Consider the following 19,354-nt stretch of genomic DNA (forward strand, 5'->3'; position numbering starts at 1 on the left):
ATCCGAATTCTCAAACTTTTGTGTTTGCTGCGCCCCCGCCTCGAAGAATCCCCTCAAGGAAGCATGCAAAATTCACAGCCACGCGTCAGCTATGCAAACGGAGGTTGCTAACGGAAGGAACAAAGGAGCGGGCGAGTGGCCCCCATGGCCCTTTATGCACGGAAGGTTTCCCCATGGGTTTGCCGCTCTCTAGAGGCACATTTTCGCCACCTGAAGTCTCCAAACTCTACACGGGGACCGATTTTTGAGTTGTAAGGATCCGGATGGGGGAAATGTGCACCTCGAGAGCGGCCAACCCAAGGCAAAACCTCCCGCGCCCCAACGGCCCACGTAGAGTTTTGAGAGCTCAGGTGGGGGAAAGGTGCATCTGCAAAGCGGCAGATCCCAGGAAAACCTCCCCGGCATCAACGGCCACGCTCCTTCGGAGGAAACCCGCGGCCGCCCCGTCGCTCTGCCCTCCGCCCCTTCTCCTCCCAGGTCTTCCTTCCGCGTGTGGCAGCCAGGCACTGGAACCGCAAGGAAGTCCGGAAGGTGCGGAGAAAAATGGCTGGGCATTGGATTTGGCTTGCCGCGGTCACCCTTCTTTCTGCCTGCCAGCAATGTAAGAGAAGGGGCGGGGAGAGAGGGGCTGCAAGGAGAGCTCCCCCTCGCCTCCAGTTTTAGTCATTCTGCAATTGACAGTGGGGAGCCGTGTTAGTCTGTCTGCAGTAGTAGAAAAGAGCAAGAGTCCAGGAGCACCCTAAAGACTACCAACAATATTTTCTGGCAGGGGATGAGCTTTCGTGAGCCACAGAGCTGTGGCTCACGAAAGCTCATCCCCTGCCAGAAAATATTTTTGGTAGTCTTTTTAAAGGTCCAGAAAATATTTTTGGTAGTCTTTAAGGTGCTACTGGACTCTTGCTCTTTTCTAACTCTGTAATGTTCAGGTTTGGGGTGGGTGGGTAAAGTTCGGCTTTGTTAGCCTTCTCTTTAATCTAAAGGGCGTTAGATCGGAGAGGTCCTTTCCCCCCCATTTAGTGCGGAGACCGCTGTAGGTTGCACAGGCTGGGAGTTGTCTAGGATTCTATGTCTTGTGTGGGCACACTCGCGCACCCCGTTGCTTTCATGGCGGGAGAGATTGAAGAACAACTGAGCCAAGTTTAGTCCTGCATCCTCTCCACCCCACCCCAGCATCATGCTCATACAGAAAGGAAAAAGCTGTGAACGAACAGATCTCAGATATTTTCGTTGTGTGGTTAGGGTTGCCAGCCTCCAGGCACTAGCTGGAGATCTCCTGCTATTACAACTGAACTCCAGCCGATAGAGATCAGTTCACCTGGAGAAAATGGCCGCTTTGGCCATTGGACTCTATGGCATTGAAGTCTCTCCCTTCCCCAAACCCTGCCCTCCTCAGGCTCCACCCCAAAAACCTCCCGCCGGTGATTAAGAGGGACCCTGGCAACTCTATGTGGGGTGTAAGGCTTAGATGAATTCGGATCTGGTTTTCAGATCCCCACTATGCCATGGAAACTCGCTGGCTGATCTTGGGCTAGTCACTCTCATCTTCACCTACCTCATAGAGTTAGTGTGAGGATAAAATGGGGGAGGCAGGGTTGCCATCTCCAGGTTGGAAAATTCCTGGAGATTTTAAGGTGGACCCAGGGGAAATGAGGGACCTCAGTGGGGTATAATGCCATAGAGTCCACCCTTCAAAGCTGCCATTTTTCTCCAGGGGAGATCAGTTAAAATCCTTCAAATCTTCAGGAATTTCCCAACCTGGAGATGGCAACCCTGCCTCCTCCATTTTTCTCCAGGGGAGATCAGTTAGAATTCTGGGGTGTCTCCAGGCCCCATCTGGAGGTTGGCTACCCTTGGAAGAGAAGAGAGTTTGTGTCTGTATTGGGGAAGGAAGTGTAAAGTATAAATAAATAGGAAAAGCACAGGGCAGGGAGGAGATGATGACCAAAGATCTGCCTCTCTGAAATGTGTGGGAGGACTGGAGCAGTTACTACATTTCTGTAATCTCCAGCCTTCTTGTGTAGGTGATTTCCAGTCTAAGTAACAAAACACGACTGTCTTGAGAAGAACTGGAAGAAAGAAACGTTACACTGGGCTCCACCAACCTGAGCTACAAATTCCATCCCCCCCCTTCTTGTTCTTATCATTTAGCCTGATGAACAGTTCTAGGGAACTGAAAAGTTTATGCTCACTGTTTTTGGTTGGTCCTAGTACAAAGGTATTGCTCAACTGCTGGTTATGCAGGAATACTTTAATAAGAGTCCTGATTCTGATCCAGGGGTGCCAGCCTCCAGGTGGGGCCTGGAGATCTCCCGGAATTACTACTGATCTCAAGACTACAAAGTTCAGTTCCCCTGGAGGAAATGGCAGCTTTGGAAAGCAGACTCTATGGCATCAAATCCTTGCTGAACTCTCTCTCCAGGCACAACCCCAAATCTCCAGGATTTTCCTAACCTGGAGTTGGCAGCCCTGTTCTGACCACACATTTTTTTTTAAAAAAATATTGATTTTTCACTTTTAGAATGTTGTATTTCTTTGCAGTTTGCTTGCAGGTAATCAAGTACAGAAACAAAAATAAAGATTGGGGTAGCCCTGGCTAGTATTTGGATAAGAAATCTCCAAGGAATACCAGGGTCATGATGTGGAGGCAGGCAATGGCAAACCACCTCCAAAGCCTCTTGCTTTGAAAACCCCACAGGGTCACCATAAGTCAGCTTTGACTTGGCGGCAAAAAAAGGTGCCCCCCCCAAAGAACAAAAAAACAAAAACTAATGGTTCAAGAGAATGTGCAGAAGCCAAGAGATAAACCAAAGCAGTTTTGGGTCAGAGTCCATGTAATAACACCATGCTGAAAACTCCTAAAACTCAAATCACAGTAAAGTTAAATAGCAAGATAACTAAAATCAGTCTCCAGTTGTGTGGGTGAATAAATATCTATTGAGTTGACAAGAGGAAGTAAAATTGGCACCACACATATATCTCTGGATAGTACTCTGAGTGAGGTGCCACCACAAGAAAGGCGCTGCCTCCATTTGCCACTCACATGACCTCCAACAGCAGGGGAACTTGGAGCAGTCCCTCATAGGATAATATCAAAGAACAGGCAAATTGTGAGGAGCGGGCAGTCCTTCGGAGGTGCTGTAAAAATTACATTAGGTTTAATCAACCTGTCAACGAGGAACAAAGTTTTCTACAAATTTCCAGTGCAGCATTACTGAATGTTAACACAATATTAAGAAGATGATTCCAATTAAAATGGTATGTCTGATCTATGGGGAAAAAAACCCTCAAATCAGCTATACTGGAAACATGGTTGATAGCAGAACTGAAAATATTCAAGCATCCTGTAAGAACCAGGGCACCAGTTCCATCCAAGGTGTTGCCTTCCCCTGATTGAAACTGAATCTGGGCTATAAGGAGACCACTTGGAATAGTCAAAGAATGTTTGGTACTCCCCCTCCCGGGGGGGGGGAGAGTCTCTAAGGTTTAAGATCTTTATTGACTGATGTTTTGAAACTGAATTACAAGTTTGACATAAATACTAAAATAAACGAATAATTCTCTAGAAAAAAACAACAGTAGGGTGTCTGCAAACTGGGGAAGGGCGATGGAGCCGTTGAGCTTGTGTGTGGGTGCTCCGAACTGCCAAACTCTTGTGGAGCAGAGGGAGTGGGGTCTGAACCAGATTTTACTCAGAGATATCTTTGCCACCTCAACTGTCTGATTCTCTGGTGCTGCTGGTGGAGACTGAACACATGAAGCTGCCTTATACTGAATCAGACCCTTGGTCCATCGAAGTCAGTATTGTCTACTCAGACTGGCAGTGGCTCTCTAGGGTCTCAGGTAGAGGTCTTTCACATCACTTACTTGCTAGTCCGTTTAACTGGAGATGCCGGTAATTGAACCTGGGACCTTCTGCATGCCAAGCAGATGCTCTACCACTGAGCCACAGCCCCTCCCCAAGGGAGCTGGATCTCAAGGGGAACAATAACAGCCTTATAATACAGCACTTCTTTCTAAGTGATTCTTTTTGCACCAATATCTTTTCCCCATAGAATGCAGTTTGCAAAATGGAGGACCAAAAAAATCAGATAGCTTAATGGTAACTCTCAGATCTCTCTTTGAGACATCTTAACACTGCAGCTTAGACTTGGCAAGGACACCATTGTATTAGGCCTCTCATAAAGCTAGGCACTGCAAAAGAGCATTCTTTTCTAGTAAAGAATTGAGTATAAAGCTACAGGCAATGGCCAGCTATGACAAACAGATGGCTTAGAGGAAGGAGACCATCAGGGGACTGTTAGGAACAAATGAATAAGCAGCGAACTCCGGGAATGGCTGCCAGGTTACTGTCAAGTGCTTTGCAGTCATTGTCTTAGCATTGCCATGTTGGTCACTCAAAATAAACGATGTGATGATTGATTGTGTTGGTGAGTTTGAGCAAATTTTCAAGTTTCAGAGAGCTTCTATATCATTGTGTAGACAGAGGGGGAGGGAAAGTGGCATGTTATAGCCCGAGCTTGTCAGATCTCAGAAGCTAAGCAGAGTTGGTACTTGGAAGAGGGACCACCAAATATGACTCTGCAGAGGAAGACAATGGTGAACCATCTGTGCTTAATTACTTGCCTTGAAAAGGGGTTGTCATAAGTTGTCTGCGACTTGACACCAGTTTACATACACATAGTTAGAGGGGTAGGGAAGGCAGCATGGTATACCTTGATCTCGTGAGATCTTGGAAGCTAAGCAAGGTTGGTACTTGGAAGGGAGGCCACCAAGGAAGATTCTGCAGAGGAAGGCAATGGTAAACCACCTCTGCTTCTCGCCTTGAAAGCCCCTTGCTGGGGTCGTCATAAGTTGTCTGTGACTTGATGGCACTTTACACACATAGATAGATAGAGGGATCCTTCCTTGAATTACAGCCTCTGGGCTGTTATACAAGGGGACCCCACTACCACCAAGCATGTGCTTGTGTAATGAGAGATGAACATTACAGTGTGGGAGAGCAGCCTGTGAAGAATTTTTCAGAAGGGTATCAAAATGGCAGCCCATTGCTGTGAGGCACAGGACAGTCCTGTTTTTTGAGTGGGTTTGGGTGAAAGGATGTTCATAAGCACTTCATGCATGAAAGGTCAATGACAAAAGAATTGAAAGGGGAAGAAAGCTTATTAAAAACAAACTGTGACTAGTACAATTGTGTTGGTATACTAGAAAGTCCTACAATATCACAAAGTGTCCTTGCCCACATGGCACTGAGAGACTGAACCACAAGTTGAGGAAGTCCTTCATTTGAATCTCACCAGAGTGATGGACTCTGGCCCCTTTTCGGTCTCAGCTTTCCATGTGCAATCTGAGAATAATACTGACCTACCTTACCAGGGAGAGATAAGGAATACAAGATAGTGGGTTGGTTTCAACTAGCTTTTCTTCTGGTGGAAAGGGAAGGTGGGCTCCCCTGTGACCATCATAAAAAACTATACTGGGGATTCCTGGGACCATGTGGGTTGGGGTCTGTAGTATGGAGGGGAATTGGGTGAAATTCAGTGGAAGAAGTGGCTGAATCTGACCCAATGTATATGAAGCACTTCTCTGATGTGATAGAAATGCTAAGTGCTGGTCCTGCATCCAGATTGTAGCAAAGAACATCACATTTCCCCAACAGTTAGGAACTGTAGTTGAGTGCTGGAAAATTATCTTCTCAACTGCTTCTCCCCCACCTCTTGCAGCAGCCAGTTTTATTATTATTTTTTAAATCACTGGCAGTAACCTTCAGCCAGGAGAAATGATAAAAGTTTTCATGTGTCACTTCTCTTATCTGGAATTGTGGGGATGAGAGCTGAAAGTTCCTTTGACAGATATGTCTGCACTTTGCCCCATTTAAAGTCCAAGTTGGTAGGACAAGGAACAGCAAGTAAATGACTGGAAAGTTACTGCTTTTTTTTTTTTTAAAACATTGTAGCCAAATGACAACTTGTGCAAAATGAACTTAAAGTTAGTGAAGCGACTTTGTTATTCTTGTTCAGCTTGAATATCTTTATTGAGACAGTGTTAGCTGTCTTTAAAAAATGTATATAAATTCCATATTGTACTTTTTTTTTTAAATCATGGGTTGAACTGAGAAAATTACTGAGAAGAAATTCAGTAGTACAGAAAAGTGTATGTTTTACAAACTTCATAAATTCACAAGGGGGATTTCCCAAATAGCTATTCATTCCCAACTCATAAGCGGGTTACAGGATTTGGCTGAACTGATTAATTGATATGAATGTTTTCACGTTCCGGAGGGCTGAATTTCTTAAAGTTGACAATGAGCAAAAGCATGTAAGCCATTTCTTTGGATTTGCCTTCTTCTGGGCATCAGTTGTACCGCATCTGGAAATCATGCAGTAGGAATGTAGAGATGGTGAGGTGCCAAACCGGCAACTTCTCGTCATTGCAAAATAAGCTCTACGCCTCTCTGAAGCAAGGAGATGGCATCAGCTGAAGAAAAGAAAAAAGGTGCCAAAGAAATCATGCAATTGTAAGAACCAACTCTAACTTTTCAGTGCAAGAGCATTTCCAGAATATCATTTTCTAGTGCAACAGATGTGTGAATGTTTATAGTTAGTTACTTAGTGCTTGTGACATCACTAGTGATAAATGAAAACACTTTGTCTACGATCATGGAGAGCCAATCAAGGTATGAATGAGCCAATGTAGTTTAGCAGGTTCAAATCCCATTCTGCTATGGAAGTTTGTGACCCTGGGCCAGTCACTCTTAACTCACCTCACCTCACAGGGAGGTGCGAGGATAAAATGGGGAGAATGACGGTAGCCACTTTGGATTCCTACTGGGGAGAAAATCAGTGAATAAATATCCATATAAATAAACAAACAATGGTCAGTAGTATGTAAAGCAGCTTCATATGTTCAGGTAATAAATGCACCCCATGTTTAAAAGTGCAAACAGCAGCAAGACATCCCTCCAAGTCCATCAACTGGTGCTGTCAGATTATATTACCAATCAGATCATGCCTAGTATTTATACTGTGCCAGGGTGATGGGATCAGATTTTTTTTAAAAAAATCACTTGCAATTGTTCTGAGTCTGCATTTTGCAAAACAAAACAAAAGCAAACAAATCAAAACAAAAACAAGGAAGGCAGTACAAACATATTATAATAAAATAAAGTTTCCTCAAAGGTGCCCTTACCATATTTAGATTATTTAACTCAGTGGTTCACAAACTTTTCAGGCCACCGCCCCCTTGGTTCCACAAACTCAACCCCAGCGCCCCCTACCCTATCCTATAAAAAGCATTATTCATCACTTTGCATGACTCACTAAAGAAGATAACAATAAAATTTCAAAACAGAACAATTAATTGCATATCAAATTAAAATTAAAAATCAAATTAAAACTTTTTAGTTGAAATTTATTCAACAAAACTGATGAACTTGTTCCAGTGGTACCAGCTCTTCAAAGTCTGGAAAAAGATTCTGATAGCTTCCACCAAATTTGCCAGCAGGGTGCCATAGTTTGATCTATTGTAAAGTAGTAAACAACACAGTCGAAGGGGCCCACCTCTAGTTCCTCCTGCTGCCCTCTTGCCTCTTAGTGCCCCCTAGGTACTCCCACTGCCCCCCAGGGGGCGGTATTGCCCACTTTGGGAACCACTGATTTAACTGTTCCTCAATACAGGAGAGCATTTATGCTTGCAAGATTAAACTCTATCCGTTCTCAAGTAATGCAAGGTCGAATGCAAAGGACTGCATACTCTGATAGACTTTGTGACTGTGCTTCTGGACAGAAACTGGAGCATTGCTTACTGGGATGCAGCACTTTTTGCAGTGTTAGGGATTTGTGGATAATGCAATAATGAGGGGCTGTCAGCATCAGATAAGGTTAACAAATGCTTGGCAGGCGTGGATTTAGGTGTTACGTTGACTGCAACCAAGTTTTTTGCCTACGTAATTAAATTCAAAGGACTTCATGTGCAGTAACTGGTTGGTTGTTTTAATTGCTTATTTTTTGTTGTATCTAGCGTGACATTGCTCAAGGCCTGTAGGCTAAATCAGCTGTATCATTAAAGTAAAGTAGAGTTTTTACATGCAGGGATTTAGTCCTTGTTTTATTCAGCACACAGTACAAGTGAAAATTGAAACAATCATAAGTGTCAAGAAAATTGGGTAAAGTAAATGAAACTTAATTCTACATAATTCTACATTTTGTGAACCTAAATTTAGCAATCTGGATTGCCCTATTTGTTTTTAACTCATAAAACATTTTTTGCCTTGGCAAACATCTAAATAAATACAGCGGGGGTAAGTCAAGGGAAAAGAACTGCCTTCTGAAATGGCAGCATTTGCCTTCTTCAGCGTAATACTGGATTTGACAGAACTGCATTTTAAGGCTTCTGTGGTACAGAAAGCAGTTTCCATTGATTCCAGTAGGACTACTGGGGAACATTGCATTTTAGGGAAGGTCACAGGCTGTGAATGTGTTAGAGAATATCAACACCCCATTATCTGCTTCCTTGGCTGCTCCTGGAATATTGGTAGCTCCACGCACCTATAATATACTTTTCCACTCAGCATATGTGCTGAGAGCGAACAGTTGGGCAATATGACCTCTGGCACACCTAGCAAAACAAACTGCAGTCAGGAGGTACAGCTGCCAGTGTCCCAGAACCATCTGTGTGTGAGCAACAAGCATCGCAGGAAGGGATTAAGCCAAGCAGAAAATGCTGGGGGAGGAAAGAAATGAAGAATCACAGCAGTAGGTGAGCTCAGCTAAGGAAATAGGCGACATTGTACATTTGGAACAAATGTCCTGGAGGAGTAGAGGAAACTTCCCATCCTGGAAGTTATGGGCCATTGATCGAGCTGCCCCTGCCCTAGGAAGCCATGTACTTGATGGCTATTACCACATGGTAAACTGCTAGCTTTTTGCTACCAGTCAAGTGGTAGGAAAATGTTCAGCATACCACCTGAGACCTTTTTTTTTTAATTGTCCCTTTGTACCATCATTGAAAAATAGCCTCATCTGTGTTTAGAGTTTCCCAGGCCAAGAGACAGAAACCAGAAAAGCTAGTTTATGTACAGGGCGTTGTAGAATCCATCATTACCCCTGCAAGCCTTTGTTGTCTTGATAGAGTGTTTGTGACCTGCTTTCCCTTGTCTATTGTGTCTTGGTGTGGAAACACTGCCCTCTAAAGGTTGGGTGAGCAAGTTAGATGGCAACAGGACAGGTGAAGGGGTGAACTCCAAGAGATGGAGAAGAAGCTGAGGTGTTTTCCTCCTGAGGGACTGGAGATGTTCTGTGGGAGAAGTTCCAGAGAAGAAAAGCCTGTGGAGCCTTGAGAAGGGCAACTAGCAGAAGAGTGGTGATCTTCTGGCCTTGGGCTTGTTGTTCTGAAATGCTGAAGAGTTTTCTCCTGCTGCAGCTGTGAGGAAAAGCGGCTCCTCAGAGTCTGTGAAGACAAGATTCCTCACCAAGCATCCAGTGTGGTCTTCCTGTAGTTTGTGACTCATATCCCAGAGACGAAAAAGACTCACTTCTCTTTTCACTCTGAATTCGGGCGATTTTTATTATTGACATTGCTTTGTTCAGAACTCCCAGTTCTACATCGCTTGTTTTTCCTGCCTTTAAATAAAAGCTGTTTGTTTAAGTGCAGGTCAGGACTTGAATGGGGCATCCATAACACCTCCAAAAATGGCTGTGCCATTCATGATGCATTTTTGAAGCTACGCTACAGCTCCTAACTGACATTCAATCAAGAATATTTTGAATGCAAGGGTTAAAACATTCGTAACATTACTGTTGAGAATTGTGTCAATATAACTGTACTGTATGATAAGAGACTGGGTGCCCTTCTGAAGAACATACACCTCCTTTGATCATTGGCCTTTTATTTTTCCTTGCAGGTCACTTCGCTTGGCTTGTGGGAAGGTCAAGACTAAAGCACAAGATCATGCCTCCAGCTGTCTCTGGGCCACCAGAATTTGAGAGGACGTTCCGTGCTCAGTAAGTGCTTTAAAATGGGACATTCTTACATAGTTAGCTAAGGGCCAAACTAGATGCAAGAGGAATCCCTGTGTATTTATTTACTGGTCTGACTTTTCATGTGTAAAGTGTGTGTATGGAGGGGGGTATCTTTTAAAAACTGAAAACAGAGAACTCAGATGAGGGGAGCTAAATCCTGCCCCCTCTTTACATTGCTGCTCATACTCTCTGAAAGATTTTCATTTGGGGACATGCCGATTAGTGACAAGTGGCTTTGGTGGGTAATTCTAATTAGAGCAATGTGAGGAAAGTGTTTTGCTATCAGAAGTGAGCCAAACTGGAAGAACTGTTTTAAACAGCAGAGAACAGTGAAGTAAGAAGTTTCGTACAGGCTTCTGTCTGTGTGTCCTGGGTATTCTGTTGCTTTTGAAGGTCTCTGAGCTCTAGCTTGTGGGGGAGGGAGATCACCAGGAATAGTTGCCTGTTGAAATCTTGCATTAATCTGAGGCTTTTGTCGCCTCCTCTTACTGTTCAACTGATCTAATTTGGAAGTAGGAAGCACTGCAACCGATTGTGGTCTTTGCAATGGAAGATTTTGGCCAGTGATGTCAAAATAAATGAACTCTACAGACGCTTCAATGCATACTATTTAAAATAGTGCACATTTGCTTGTATTCACCCTGCTTGTTTAGGTCATATTCTAATCAGTTTATTTTGTAGGCAGAACTGTGTGGAGTCTTACCCTATCTTCCTAGTGACCTTGTGGATTGCTGGATGCTTTTTCAATCAAGGTAGTCACAATAGCTGTTAAATAACCTTTTAAAAAAAATGCTTTGCATATTGCATTTTACTCCTGTGCCGTGGTGGTTCCTCCATGTTTATCAAGACCTTTCTGCTTAAATACATAATAATGTCAATTGTGCTTGCTGTTTATTCCCCATTGTCTCCTCTTCATAGACTTGAATTGTTCATAAAGTTATTGGAATATTTGGGTGTAACAGTTCTGTGTTTATTGTTGTGGGCCCAGGAGAAGAGGCAGAATGAAAGTGATTAAAAATAACTACTAAATTAATTATGTTGAAATAATTAGTTAAAGTTTATGTACTTTTCAATTTAAATGATCAATTAAGTATTAAGAATGCATTTTAATGGTCTTGCTGACTGTTCTTTAATCTTTCTCAGAAATATCTGCAATTTTCGGTCTGATATTTATGTTTGCACGTCACAAATACTTCCATGGCTATGCAGAATCCGCGAAAGGAAGGTAAAGAGGATCACCAGTTTTGTTCATGTTGGCTCCAGATGAATGTTAATGCAGTGCCATGAAAGCCTTTAGGAGTCGCATGCCAAGATGCATGAAAGGGCTATAATGGGCTCAAGCTCCTTGTGAGCTAGGCGTATGCCTGAAGTCATGCTCCAGACTCCCCTGCATGATGCATCTTGTCTGCTGAGCTATCACTAATGTAGACAGGTTCCCTGAAGGAGTAAGTTGGAAATGCCCTGCTTTGCATGCACTGCTGTGTTTTAACTGGTGTAGAGAATTACTGCCATCATTTGTGATTGTCTACCGATGTTGTGAATTTGCCACGTGTATCTTAAGCAGTAAAATCATATGACTCTAAAAAGCAGAGGGGGAGATGAGATGAAGTGAGAACTATTTTTAAACTAGTGTCCTGCAGCTCTTATAGCTGTAGAAAGTACACTTGTGTATATGTGTAACTTTTCTTTTTCTCCTTTTCCATTCATATCTTTTAGATTAGCAGGTTTTTATTTGAATGCAGTGGTTTTGATGTTCCTGATTGCCTTGAGCACAACAGGGATTGTGAATAGCTTTCTGGATGAATATTTGGACTTCAACATAGGAAAGAAACTACGTAAACTGATCTAAAGATTCTTCTTATGCATAAATCAGGCAGACGCTTCTTCTGGATATCAAAAAAGAAGATAAATCGTATGGATTAAATTGCAAACAGTCTGATTTCTTCACTAGCATTCCTTTGCAATGCAAAATGTATGACTTTCCTGAAATTTTGTTTACTTTCATGCATGCTGAAACATTCTGTCGGATTGGCAGACTATGTAAAATGCATTTATATTTGGAGATCCTGTTTAATACTCTGCACAGCAGCAACACCAACAGCAACTTTTAACCATCTAGAAACCAAGGAGTCAAAATATGAAGTTGTGCAGCTCACACAACTCTGATCGAACTTGGCTAATGTTCCGGGATTCTTCATCTTGGCTTTTAATTTAGAATGCTTGTATTGATTTGGAATGTCTGTGGTGCCCGTGCATGCTTGGTGGGGGGAGAGGTTAGGGAGGAGGGAACAACTGCAGTGGAGCCAGTGCCGTTTCAGAAGTGGTGAGCCATGTAGATGGAGCAAATCAGTCAGAGAGGTTTGGTTATCCTAGGCCTGTTCAAGCCTAAATTAAGCCTAAACTGCCCCTAGAAGCTAAAATGACTAAACTGAGGCTATCGTATTTTGGTCACATTATGAGAAGACAAGAGTCACTGGAAAAGACAGCCATGCTAGGAAAAGTTGAGGATAGCAGGAAAAGAGGAAGACGCAACAAGAGATGGGTTGACTCAATCAAAGAAGCCACAGCCCTCAGTTTGCAAGATCCGAGCAAGGCTGTCAAAGACATTTTGGAGGACTTTGATTCATAGGGTCGCCATGAATCAGAAGCAACTTGACGGCATTTAACACACACACAGGCCTGTTCAAACTTCTCCTCATACATTGAGTGTAATAACAGTATCATATAGAATGATGAAAAGTTTTCAAGAATACTGCTTTCTTTTCATTTTTAAATAATAATTTCAGTAATTTAAACTACCATTCAGCTGTATTCCACACTAGTTAATCTGGAATAAGCGCTACCTGATAGTGACTCCTGGACACTATCCTTGACCTAAATTAGAGTCCCCATTTTACTTGTGAGCATGCACTGAAAAAGTAAACAAATTCAATAGGCAGCAGCCATATTCCCCCTAAGACACGACCGCAGCTCAGACTGGCGCCCCTGGAATTCTGGCATCCCAGACCACTGGCTACATTGTCCCACTGGCTGGGACGACCCTATCTTACACTAATTTCTAGAAAACTGAGTTTTTGTGGTGGAAGAGAAGAGCATAGGTATGACGCATCATTTGAATAAAAATTAGATTTTTTCTGAGACTAAGGGGTTGAATCTGTTCTTGATCTAATTTATTTTTAGTTTGTACTGTGAGTGAGTGGGTAGGAGAGAAGGAGTGAGTGTGAGGCAGAAGACAGATGTAAGATAAAAACAAGATGCGAACCACTCTGAGCCAGACTTCATAATGAAACTGTCAAACAAGCATCACATCCATCAGTCTGGCCCTCCCTGCTTGCTCTCTCTCTCGTTGTTGCTGCTGCCATGGCTGCCGTAGTCTCCGTTTCCTATTTAGGCTGGTGAAAGCTAGCTAACTGCCTTGCCGTCAGGTGCCTAAAGTGGGGAACTACTGTACCATTTCCATGTCAGGCCTCTGGCTGTGGGATGCTGAAACTTCCCTGGTATGTTGGAGGAGGAAAAGGCAGCAGAAGCACACAGGAGGGAAACAACTGACTGGTGATAATCTCTTCTGTCAGCTCACCAGTGAAATTGGGCTTGTAGTGTAGCTAAAGAATGCACAGTGGCTAATATTCACTGAGCCAGTAGCAAGAGATAACTACCAGTTGTAAGTAGGAGGTATTTGAAGGTCAGATGTTCCATTTCCTTGGCTTGCAAGATCCTGAAAATTTAGGAATATGGGGCATGGGAGTATAATCAGTTGAAAGGAATATATAGATGATGGGGGGTTAACAGGCAAGTGAGAAGAATCAGGAGCAGGATCGTTGGAGATGAATCAGCTTTATTTAACTAAAAATGAGCGAGTTTTGCATCTGCACACCGAACTAAAGCAAGTTTCCCACACACCAAGATAAAATGCAACTGACTCTAAATAGCTGCTGTTGCTGCTCAGCAGCACACGGAGGGAACAAGGCCGCCTTAATCTTCAAAACAAAACTAGCAGAGCATTTAAGTGCCCTCCACCCGTCAAATATTTGATGAGCCACGTTGACTACTCCCTGAGGTTTCATTTTCCTGAAGAAGAGTCGGGACCAGAGGTGACTAACCATTTTATCCATGCAATATTGCATGTGATTATTCAAGTCTACTTGGCCTCTTTGGCAGTCATAAGTATCCCGGGACATAGAGGAGGAGAAGTGAAGGGAGATGAATCTATATAAAATGTCATTCTTCCCGACAGCGGCAGCAGAAACATAAGGCCCTGCTGGATCAGAGCAGTGGGTCCATCTAGTCCAGCATCCTATTTCATACACTGGCCAACCAGCTGCCCTTGAGGGCCAACAAACAGGGCACTAAGGTCAAGGCCTTCCCAATGCTGCTTCCTAGCACTGGTATTCAGAGGTCTGCTGTCTTAATATATGGAAGCTCCCTTCAGTCACCATGCCTAGTAGCCATTGATGGACCCCATACTCCATGGATTTGTATAACCACCTTTTTAAAGCTGTCCACACTTGTGTGGCCATCACTACGTCCACTGCAAGTGAATTCCACAACTTGTTTACATGTTAAGTAAAAATATATTTCCTTCCTGCCAAAGAGGCCCGAAACTACTGCCTAAACTTTATGGGGTGCCCCCAAGTATTATGGGAGTGAAAGGGTAAGGACCATATTACATCCTGAACAGTTAATTACATCCTGTAATGTGGGATTGATTCTAGTCTCCTGAACGAATGGAGGTCTCTTGGGCATCTGAACTTCTGAAAGGAAGCAGAAGCTAAAGTACTATGAAGCCTTCATCTATTTCAGGTGAGAAACCCTGCTTATCCTATGTTTGTGACTGAAATCAAGCATTTAAGTAGGAACAAGAATCTGCCCAGGCAGGCTTTGCTGCAGCTATTAGAACTGAGGTGGATCTGTAAGTCAAGCTGGGACATCCAGCAGCACAGCCCAAATGGCTAAGGAAAAGCTCCCATGTCAGAAGACTAAAATAAATCAATGTACCTTTTTGAACATCTTTTTAAGTTAAGCAGAAAGTTCAAAAGTTGCATAAGAGTGTTCAAACAATATAATATAACAGTGAATGTGAATATAGAATTGATTCAGCTGTGCAAAACATGCTATCCTCACTAACTTGAACTGAGCAGAAATTAGAGCATCCACACAGGCTTTGATTTCTTGCAAATAATCAAGTTCATAAACGAAAAACAAATAAATGAAAAGCTACATGGAATATCTGCAGTGAATTGAAGTTTCATTGGAGAAGATGCATTCATCAGTCAAATGAACACTCAAATACACCCTCACGTACACTTGACATCTTTCATGGGTTCTCCCCTCATCAGATCCCTTTAAAATTGGTTCAGAAGGCAAGAGTCCTAAAAATTAGAGCTAAACAGATCTCTGATAGCAATATTTTATTTTTTTCTTTAAAATTGGTATGTTATTAGTTTCTTTCTACATTTTTTCCAGAGCTCTGTACAGTCCTCAAAAGGAAATAAGCAATGCTCAATGTACAAAGTAAAAAACGGTAAACTAGAAAAATCTGAATAAAATGGAGCAATTTGCCAGCAAGGATACAGTACAAATTAGTAATTAGACATCTGAAGTGCAATACCACTGCAGTGAGGATGAGTTAAAGAATGAAATAAAAATACTCTATTTTAAACAAACATTATATATATATATATTTATATATATATTTATATTTATATGCATATATTTTACAGATTAGACCCAATGATATCTGCAGGATTGTAAAAACATATTTACAAATAATTCTTTTTTTAAACATTTCATATACATCAGCACCGTAGTTAAAAACAAAACAAAAACAAAGATTAAAATTTGACTCTTTTATTACTTGGTCCCAGTCTAGAATATTTGGAGGAAGCTTTAAACAGATAATAGATTTTGAGGCCTGATCACCAAACTGAATGCAAGTCCCTGAACCTCTCTGCAAAGGCAAAAGTGAAGTTTCATAGCTCGTTAGATTTTGTGCAAATCAGAGTCCCAAAGTCCTTCTCTTTTCATTGTCACCCATCTTAGGAAACTCAGAGAGGTAAATGAGAACTGCCATTTGGTACCAGTATTATTCTTCTGCATCCCTTAGCAACTGGTTTAAAGGAAGAGATTTTTTGTGCCCCTCCAATCTTCATTTGGCTCCTAAAACACACACACACACACAAAGCTGATTAATGCAACACTTCCCTGGGGCTAAAACCAGAGTTCGCTTTGGCACACAATGGCCGGGTGCCGCATAAGCAGTTCTCATCTTGTTCTGCATGGGACAAGCGAAGTACGTTGCCCCACACAGTTCATCCTGCACTGAATGGGAAGAATGGGAAGATGGCCCTGTAGTAATTCTGGAAAATAAATACTTTACCACATGTTAAGTGCACAGATGTGCAAGTGCAGTGATCTACACTGCAGCACAAGCTAAACTGTTTCGGCACTGATATATCCAACTGCATGTGAGCCATTTTAAAAACATGCTAACTCAAAAGCCAGGAGAGTGGCATTTAGAGTGGAGAAGCATAGGATCAAGTGAAAGGGTTAAGTACCCCTCCTCTCTGCTGCTTCTCTGCTAAAAATAATTTGCTCTAGCAGTGTATTTTTTCTGGGAAGTGGGGAAAGACCATTGGGTTTCTGTTGCATGCATTTGCATGTAGTATGCAGTAAGGCCCAAATGATCAGTTTAATACCAATTCTGTGTTCAACACTGGCAAAAAATGTCTCATACGACCAGAAATATGACACTTCAGTTCCCATCATTATCAGTTTCTTCATTCAGACATGACAATCGATCCCATGTAACAAGTCAGGGACAATGTTTTTAGAATCTCATTCTTCAGTTTGTTGATAAGCCTACATTCAGACATCACATTAAATTGGACTTTAATCAAACAGCAGTTTATAAACCCTGGTTTGTTGTGATGTATGAACGCAACCAGAAACTTAACTTTTAGTTCTTTAGGGCCTAGACAAAGCACTTCCAACTCTAGTCACACAAAACAGTTGCTACACAATTCCATATGACGATGACTTTTGGGATGGTCAAAAACTTTATGTTCAATTACCACTAGAAGTTACCTTAATGGAAGGATTTCTCCTTCCTAACTTTGTTTCTCATGGACTAGTTTAGGCATCTTCAGGAGCTTCTTTATATTAGCAAATCTGAATGACAGCACATGATTTGAGCAATGTTTACTGTAAACTTGCGTCCAACATGGCCATAGATACAATGACACTGGTGCCTAATTTATAACCATCATAGCCAACACAATAATCAGCCCTTCTTTGTGTGACCTCTATACAGGGTCCTCCTCAACTCCTTAGAACACCAGAAAAATATTTCAGAGACTCTGAACATCAGTTATCAACCCCTATGTATACCGACACCATGCAAGACCTCACTCATCTTGCATTTCCAGGAAATGAACAAGGTAGAAGTCAACAGTTTCTAATTATTTGACATGGATCTCCCCCTTTTAATGTCTTTATTTCAAATGTGTGTTCCTGTCTTTGGTGGCTGCTGCCTACTGAGCATTTGCCTGTCAGGGATCTCTAGATTCCCCCCCCCTCATTATTAAAGTGAATAAAAAATTGAGGAATTGGACAGCAGAGGAAAGGCAAATGATCCAGATGTGGGGTTTCGCGACACCTAAAGATGCTAGTCCACTAAATAAACCCATTCTGCTATGGGTATATCCACTCACAATCCATAATTGTTCTGTAACCAGGTATGACAATTAAATCAGAGAATTAGGTATACAGAGAAACTTGGTATCTGCTTCAACTCAGCGTTCAGCACCTGTTCTGACCTGTGTGTTCATGGCGTGTACAATCACCTCCCTGTGTTCTTGCAAGGAGCAGCTGCCTGAATCCTGAAAGCTACAACCATTCCAGTGAATCTGAGTGGGAAACTGCACTGCTTTGGGCCAGCCAGTGCTTTGCCACACTTAGACGCTGCCAAGCCCTTTTCCTGGCCCAGGGGCGGGGAGGGGGCTGTTTTGGTAGCCTCTCCCCCACACGCAGTGGTCGCACTACGGCATGGAGGCTGCTGTGGGGAAGTTTACGAGGCCTACTTGGCAACGCTTTCAACTCCATTGAAGCCATTTGTCGTCAGCTGTTTTGCACAGCTCGAAAAACAAAACGAAGAAACAAGGATGGAAAACATCCTGCTTTCCTTTTTTTTTTAAACATCCCCATGATGGTTTGTAACTGTACACACACCCATGCACTATGGATTTCCAAACAACTCATCAAGTTCTTGCATCCACTCATCTCCTGGTCCACCTTTAATGATGGAGTCTACTAGGTCTGTGCCTTCTGCTAGATTTGGAAAGGAACCTCCAGCTCCTTCATTACTGTAACTATAAGCCATGTCCTGAGTAGGATTCCTTTCGTACACCTGACCTTGGTTGCTCTGAGTGAAGTTACCCCCTGCTATTTGTTGTGCAGGGGACTGGTTAAAACCAGTCATTGTGGAAACTGCCTGGTTTATTGCAGGCATAACCATTGATCTGGCTTGATTATTGGTTCCTTGTCCAGGGAGTGGTTGCAACATTTGCCTTCCCATGGCTGGGTTGAGGGTCCTTACTGTTCCACTTGAGTCCATGACAGATTGACTGATGCCTTGTGGGAAATGTTGTTTAGGTAGCCTTGGCTGACCAGATTGCATTGGATAAGCCGTGCCATTATTGAAAGGCCCGATTTCACCGCTAGTCCTTCCAGGGATACCTTGTAAGCCTCGTGTCTGCCAGTTCTGTGCTCCTTGTGGGACAGGCCCCATCATGTTTTGAAGTCTGGGAGCTTGTGGTCTGGGCAGAACCTGACCCACAGGGCCTTTCAGCTGCTGGTGCTGTTGAGATAAGGTGGAATTCACCAACATGTTTGGACCAAAGCTGCTAACCATGCCAACCCCTTGCGTTGAGCTGGGCTGTCTTGGCCCTTGGCTTGGGTTATGTGCCAGGCTCATGCTACTTTGGTTTGGGTGCTGCAACATTTGGCTCATTGCTGTGTTCATATTGTACATTCCTGGTTGGCTGGTTGCTGGGCTGCTATAGGGAGCCATTCCCATTTCAGACTGGCCAGCGGCAGCGGATATTGTCCCGGAGTTCTGGGAGGCCCCCATGGCCATCATACTGGTGTTCTGGGACATAATTCGGGAAGTCCTCATACTCTGAAGGGCTGCCTGGTTCCTCGCTGCTATTTCTTGCGGAGAACCTAGAAAAGGAGGAGGAGGAACAAGATGAAAAAGTGAACTTCGGCTCAACAAATTCGGGCAACAGGAAGATTTGAGGGGGAAAATGTTATTTTGCACAGTAATATCAGTCCTGCAAGAA

The 19,354-nt window shown here is 43.0% G+C and overlaps 2 protein-coding genes across 2 annotated transcripts in view; one reads left to right on the forward strand and one right to left on the reverse strand.

Annotated features, from left to right (window-relative positions):
- The first annotated feature begins 543 nt into the window (after positions 1-543).
- On the forward strand, positions 544-12,047 carry MGST2 (microsomal glutathione S-transferase 2). The gene is made up of 5 exons (XM_056855703.1): positions 544-601; positions 9,899-9,998; positions 10,698-10,768; positions 11,160-11,241; positions 11,733-12,047. The coding sequence occupies exons 1-5, from the start codon at positions 544-546 to the stop codon at positions 11,863-11,865; spliced, it is 444 nt and encodes a 147-aa protein (XP_056711681.1). The 3' UTR covers positions 11,866-12,047.
- A 6,158-nt stretch (positions 12,048-18,205) lies between these two features.
- MAML3 (mastermind like transcriptional coactivator 3) overlaps positions 18,206-19,354 on the reverse strand; it is a 311,770-nt gene continuing 310,621 nt past the window's right edge. The window contains exon 5 of the mRNA XM_056855381.1: positions 18,206-19,235. Within this exon, the coding sequence (XP_056711359.1) occupies positions 18,250-19,235 (986 nt within the window). The 3' untranslated portion in view covers positions 18,206-18,249. The remainder of the gene's footprint in view (positions 19,236-19,354) is intronic.

Source organism: Euleptes europaea, chromosome 9, assembly GCF_029931775.1.
Source record: "Euleptes europaea isolate rEulEur1 chromosome 9, rEulEur1.hap1, whole genome shotgun sequence".
NCBI lineage: Eukaryota > Metazoa > Chordata > Lepidosauria > Squamata > Sphaerodactylidae > Euleptes > Euleptes europaea.

Excerpts from the sequence above, each read along its gene's own strand:
- MGST2 (XM_056855703.1), top strand. The coding sequence starts at position 544 with ATGGCTGGGCATTGGATTTGGCTTGCCGCGGTCACCCTTCTTTCTGCC. Across the intron at positions 9,999-10,697 it reads GAGAGGACGTTCCGTGCTCA|GCAGAACTGTGTGGAGTCTT; the intron begins GTAAGTGCTTTA and ends TTTATTTTGTAG. Across the intron at positions 11,242-11,732 it reads GCAGAATCCGCGAAAGGAAG|ATTAGCAGGTTTTTATTTGA; the intron begins GTAAAGAGGATC and ends CATATCTTTTAG.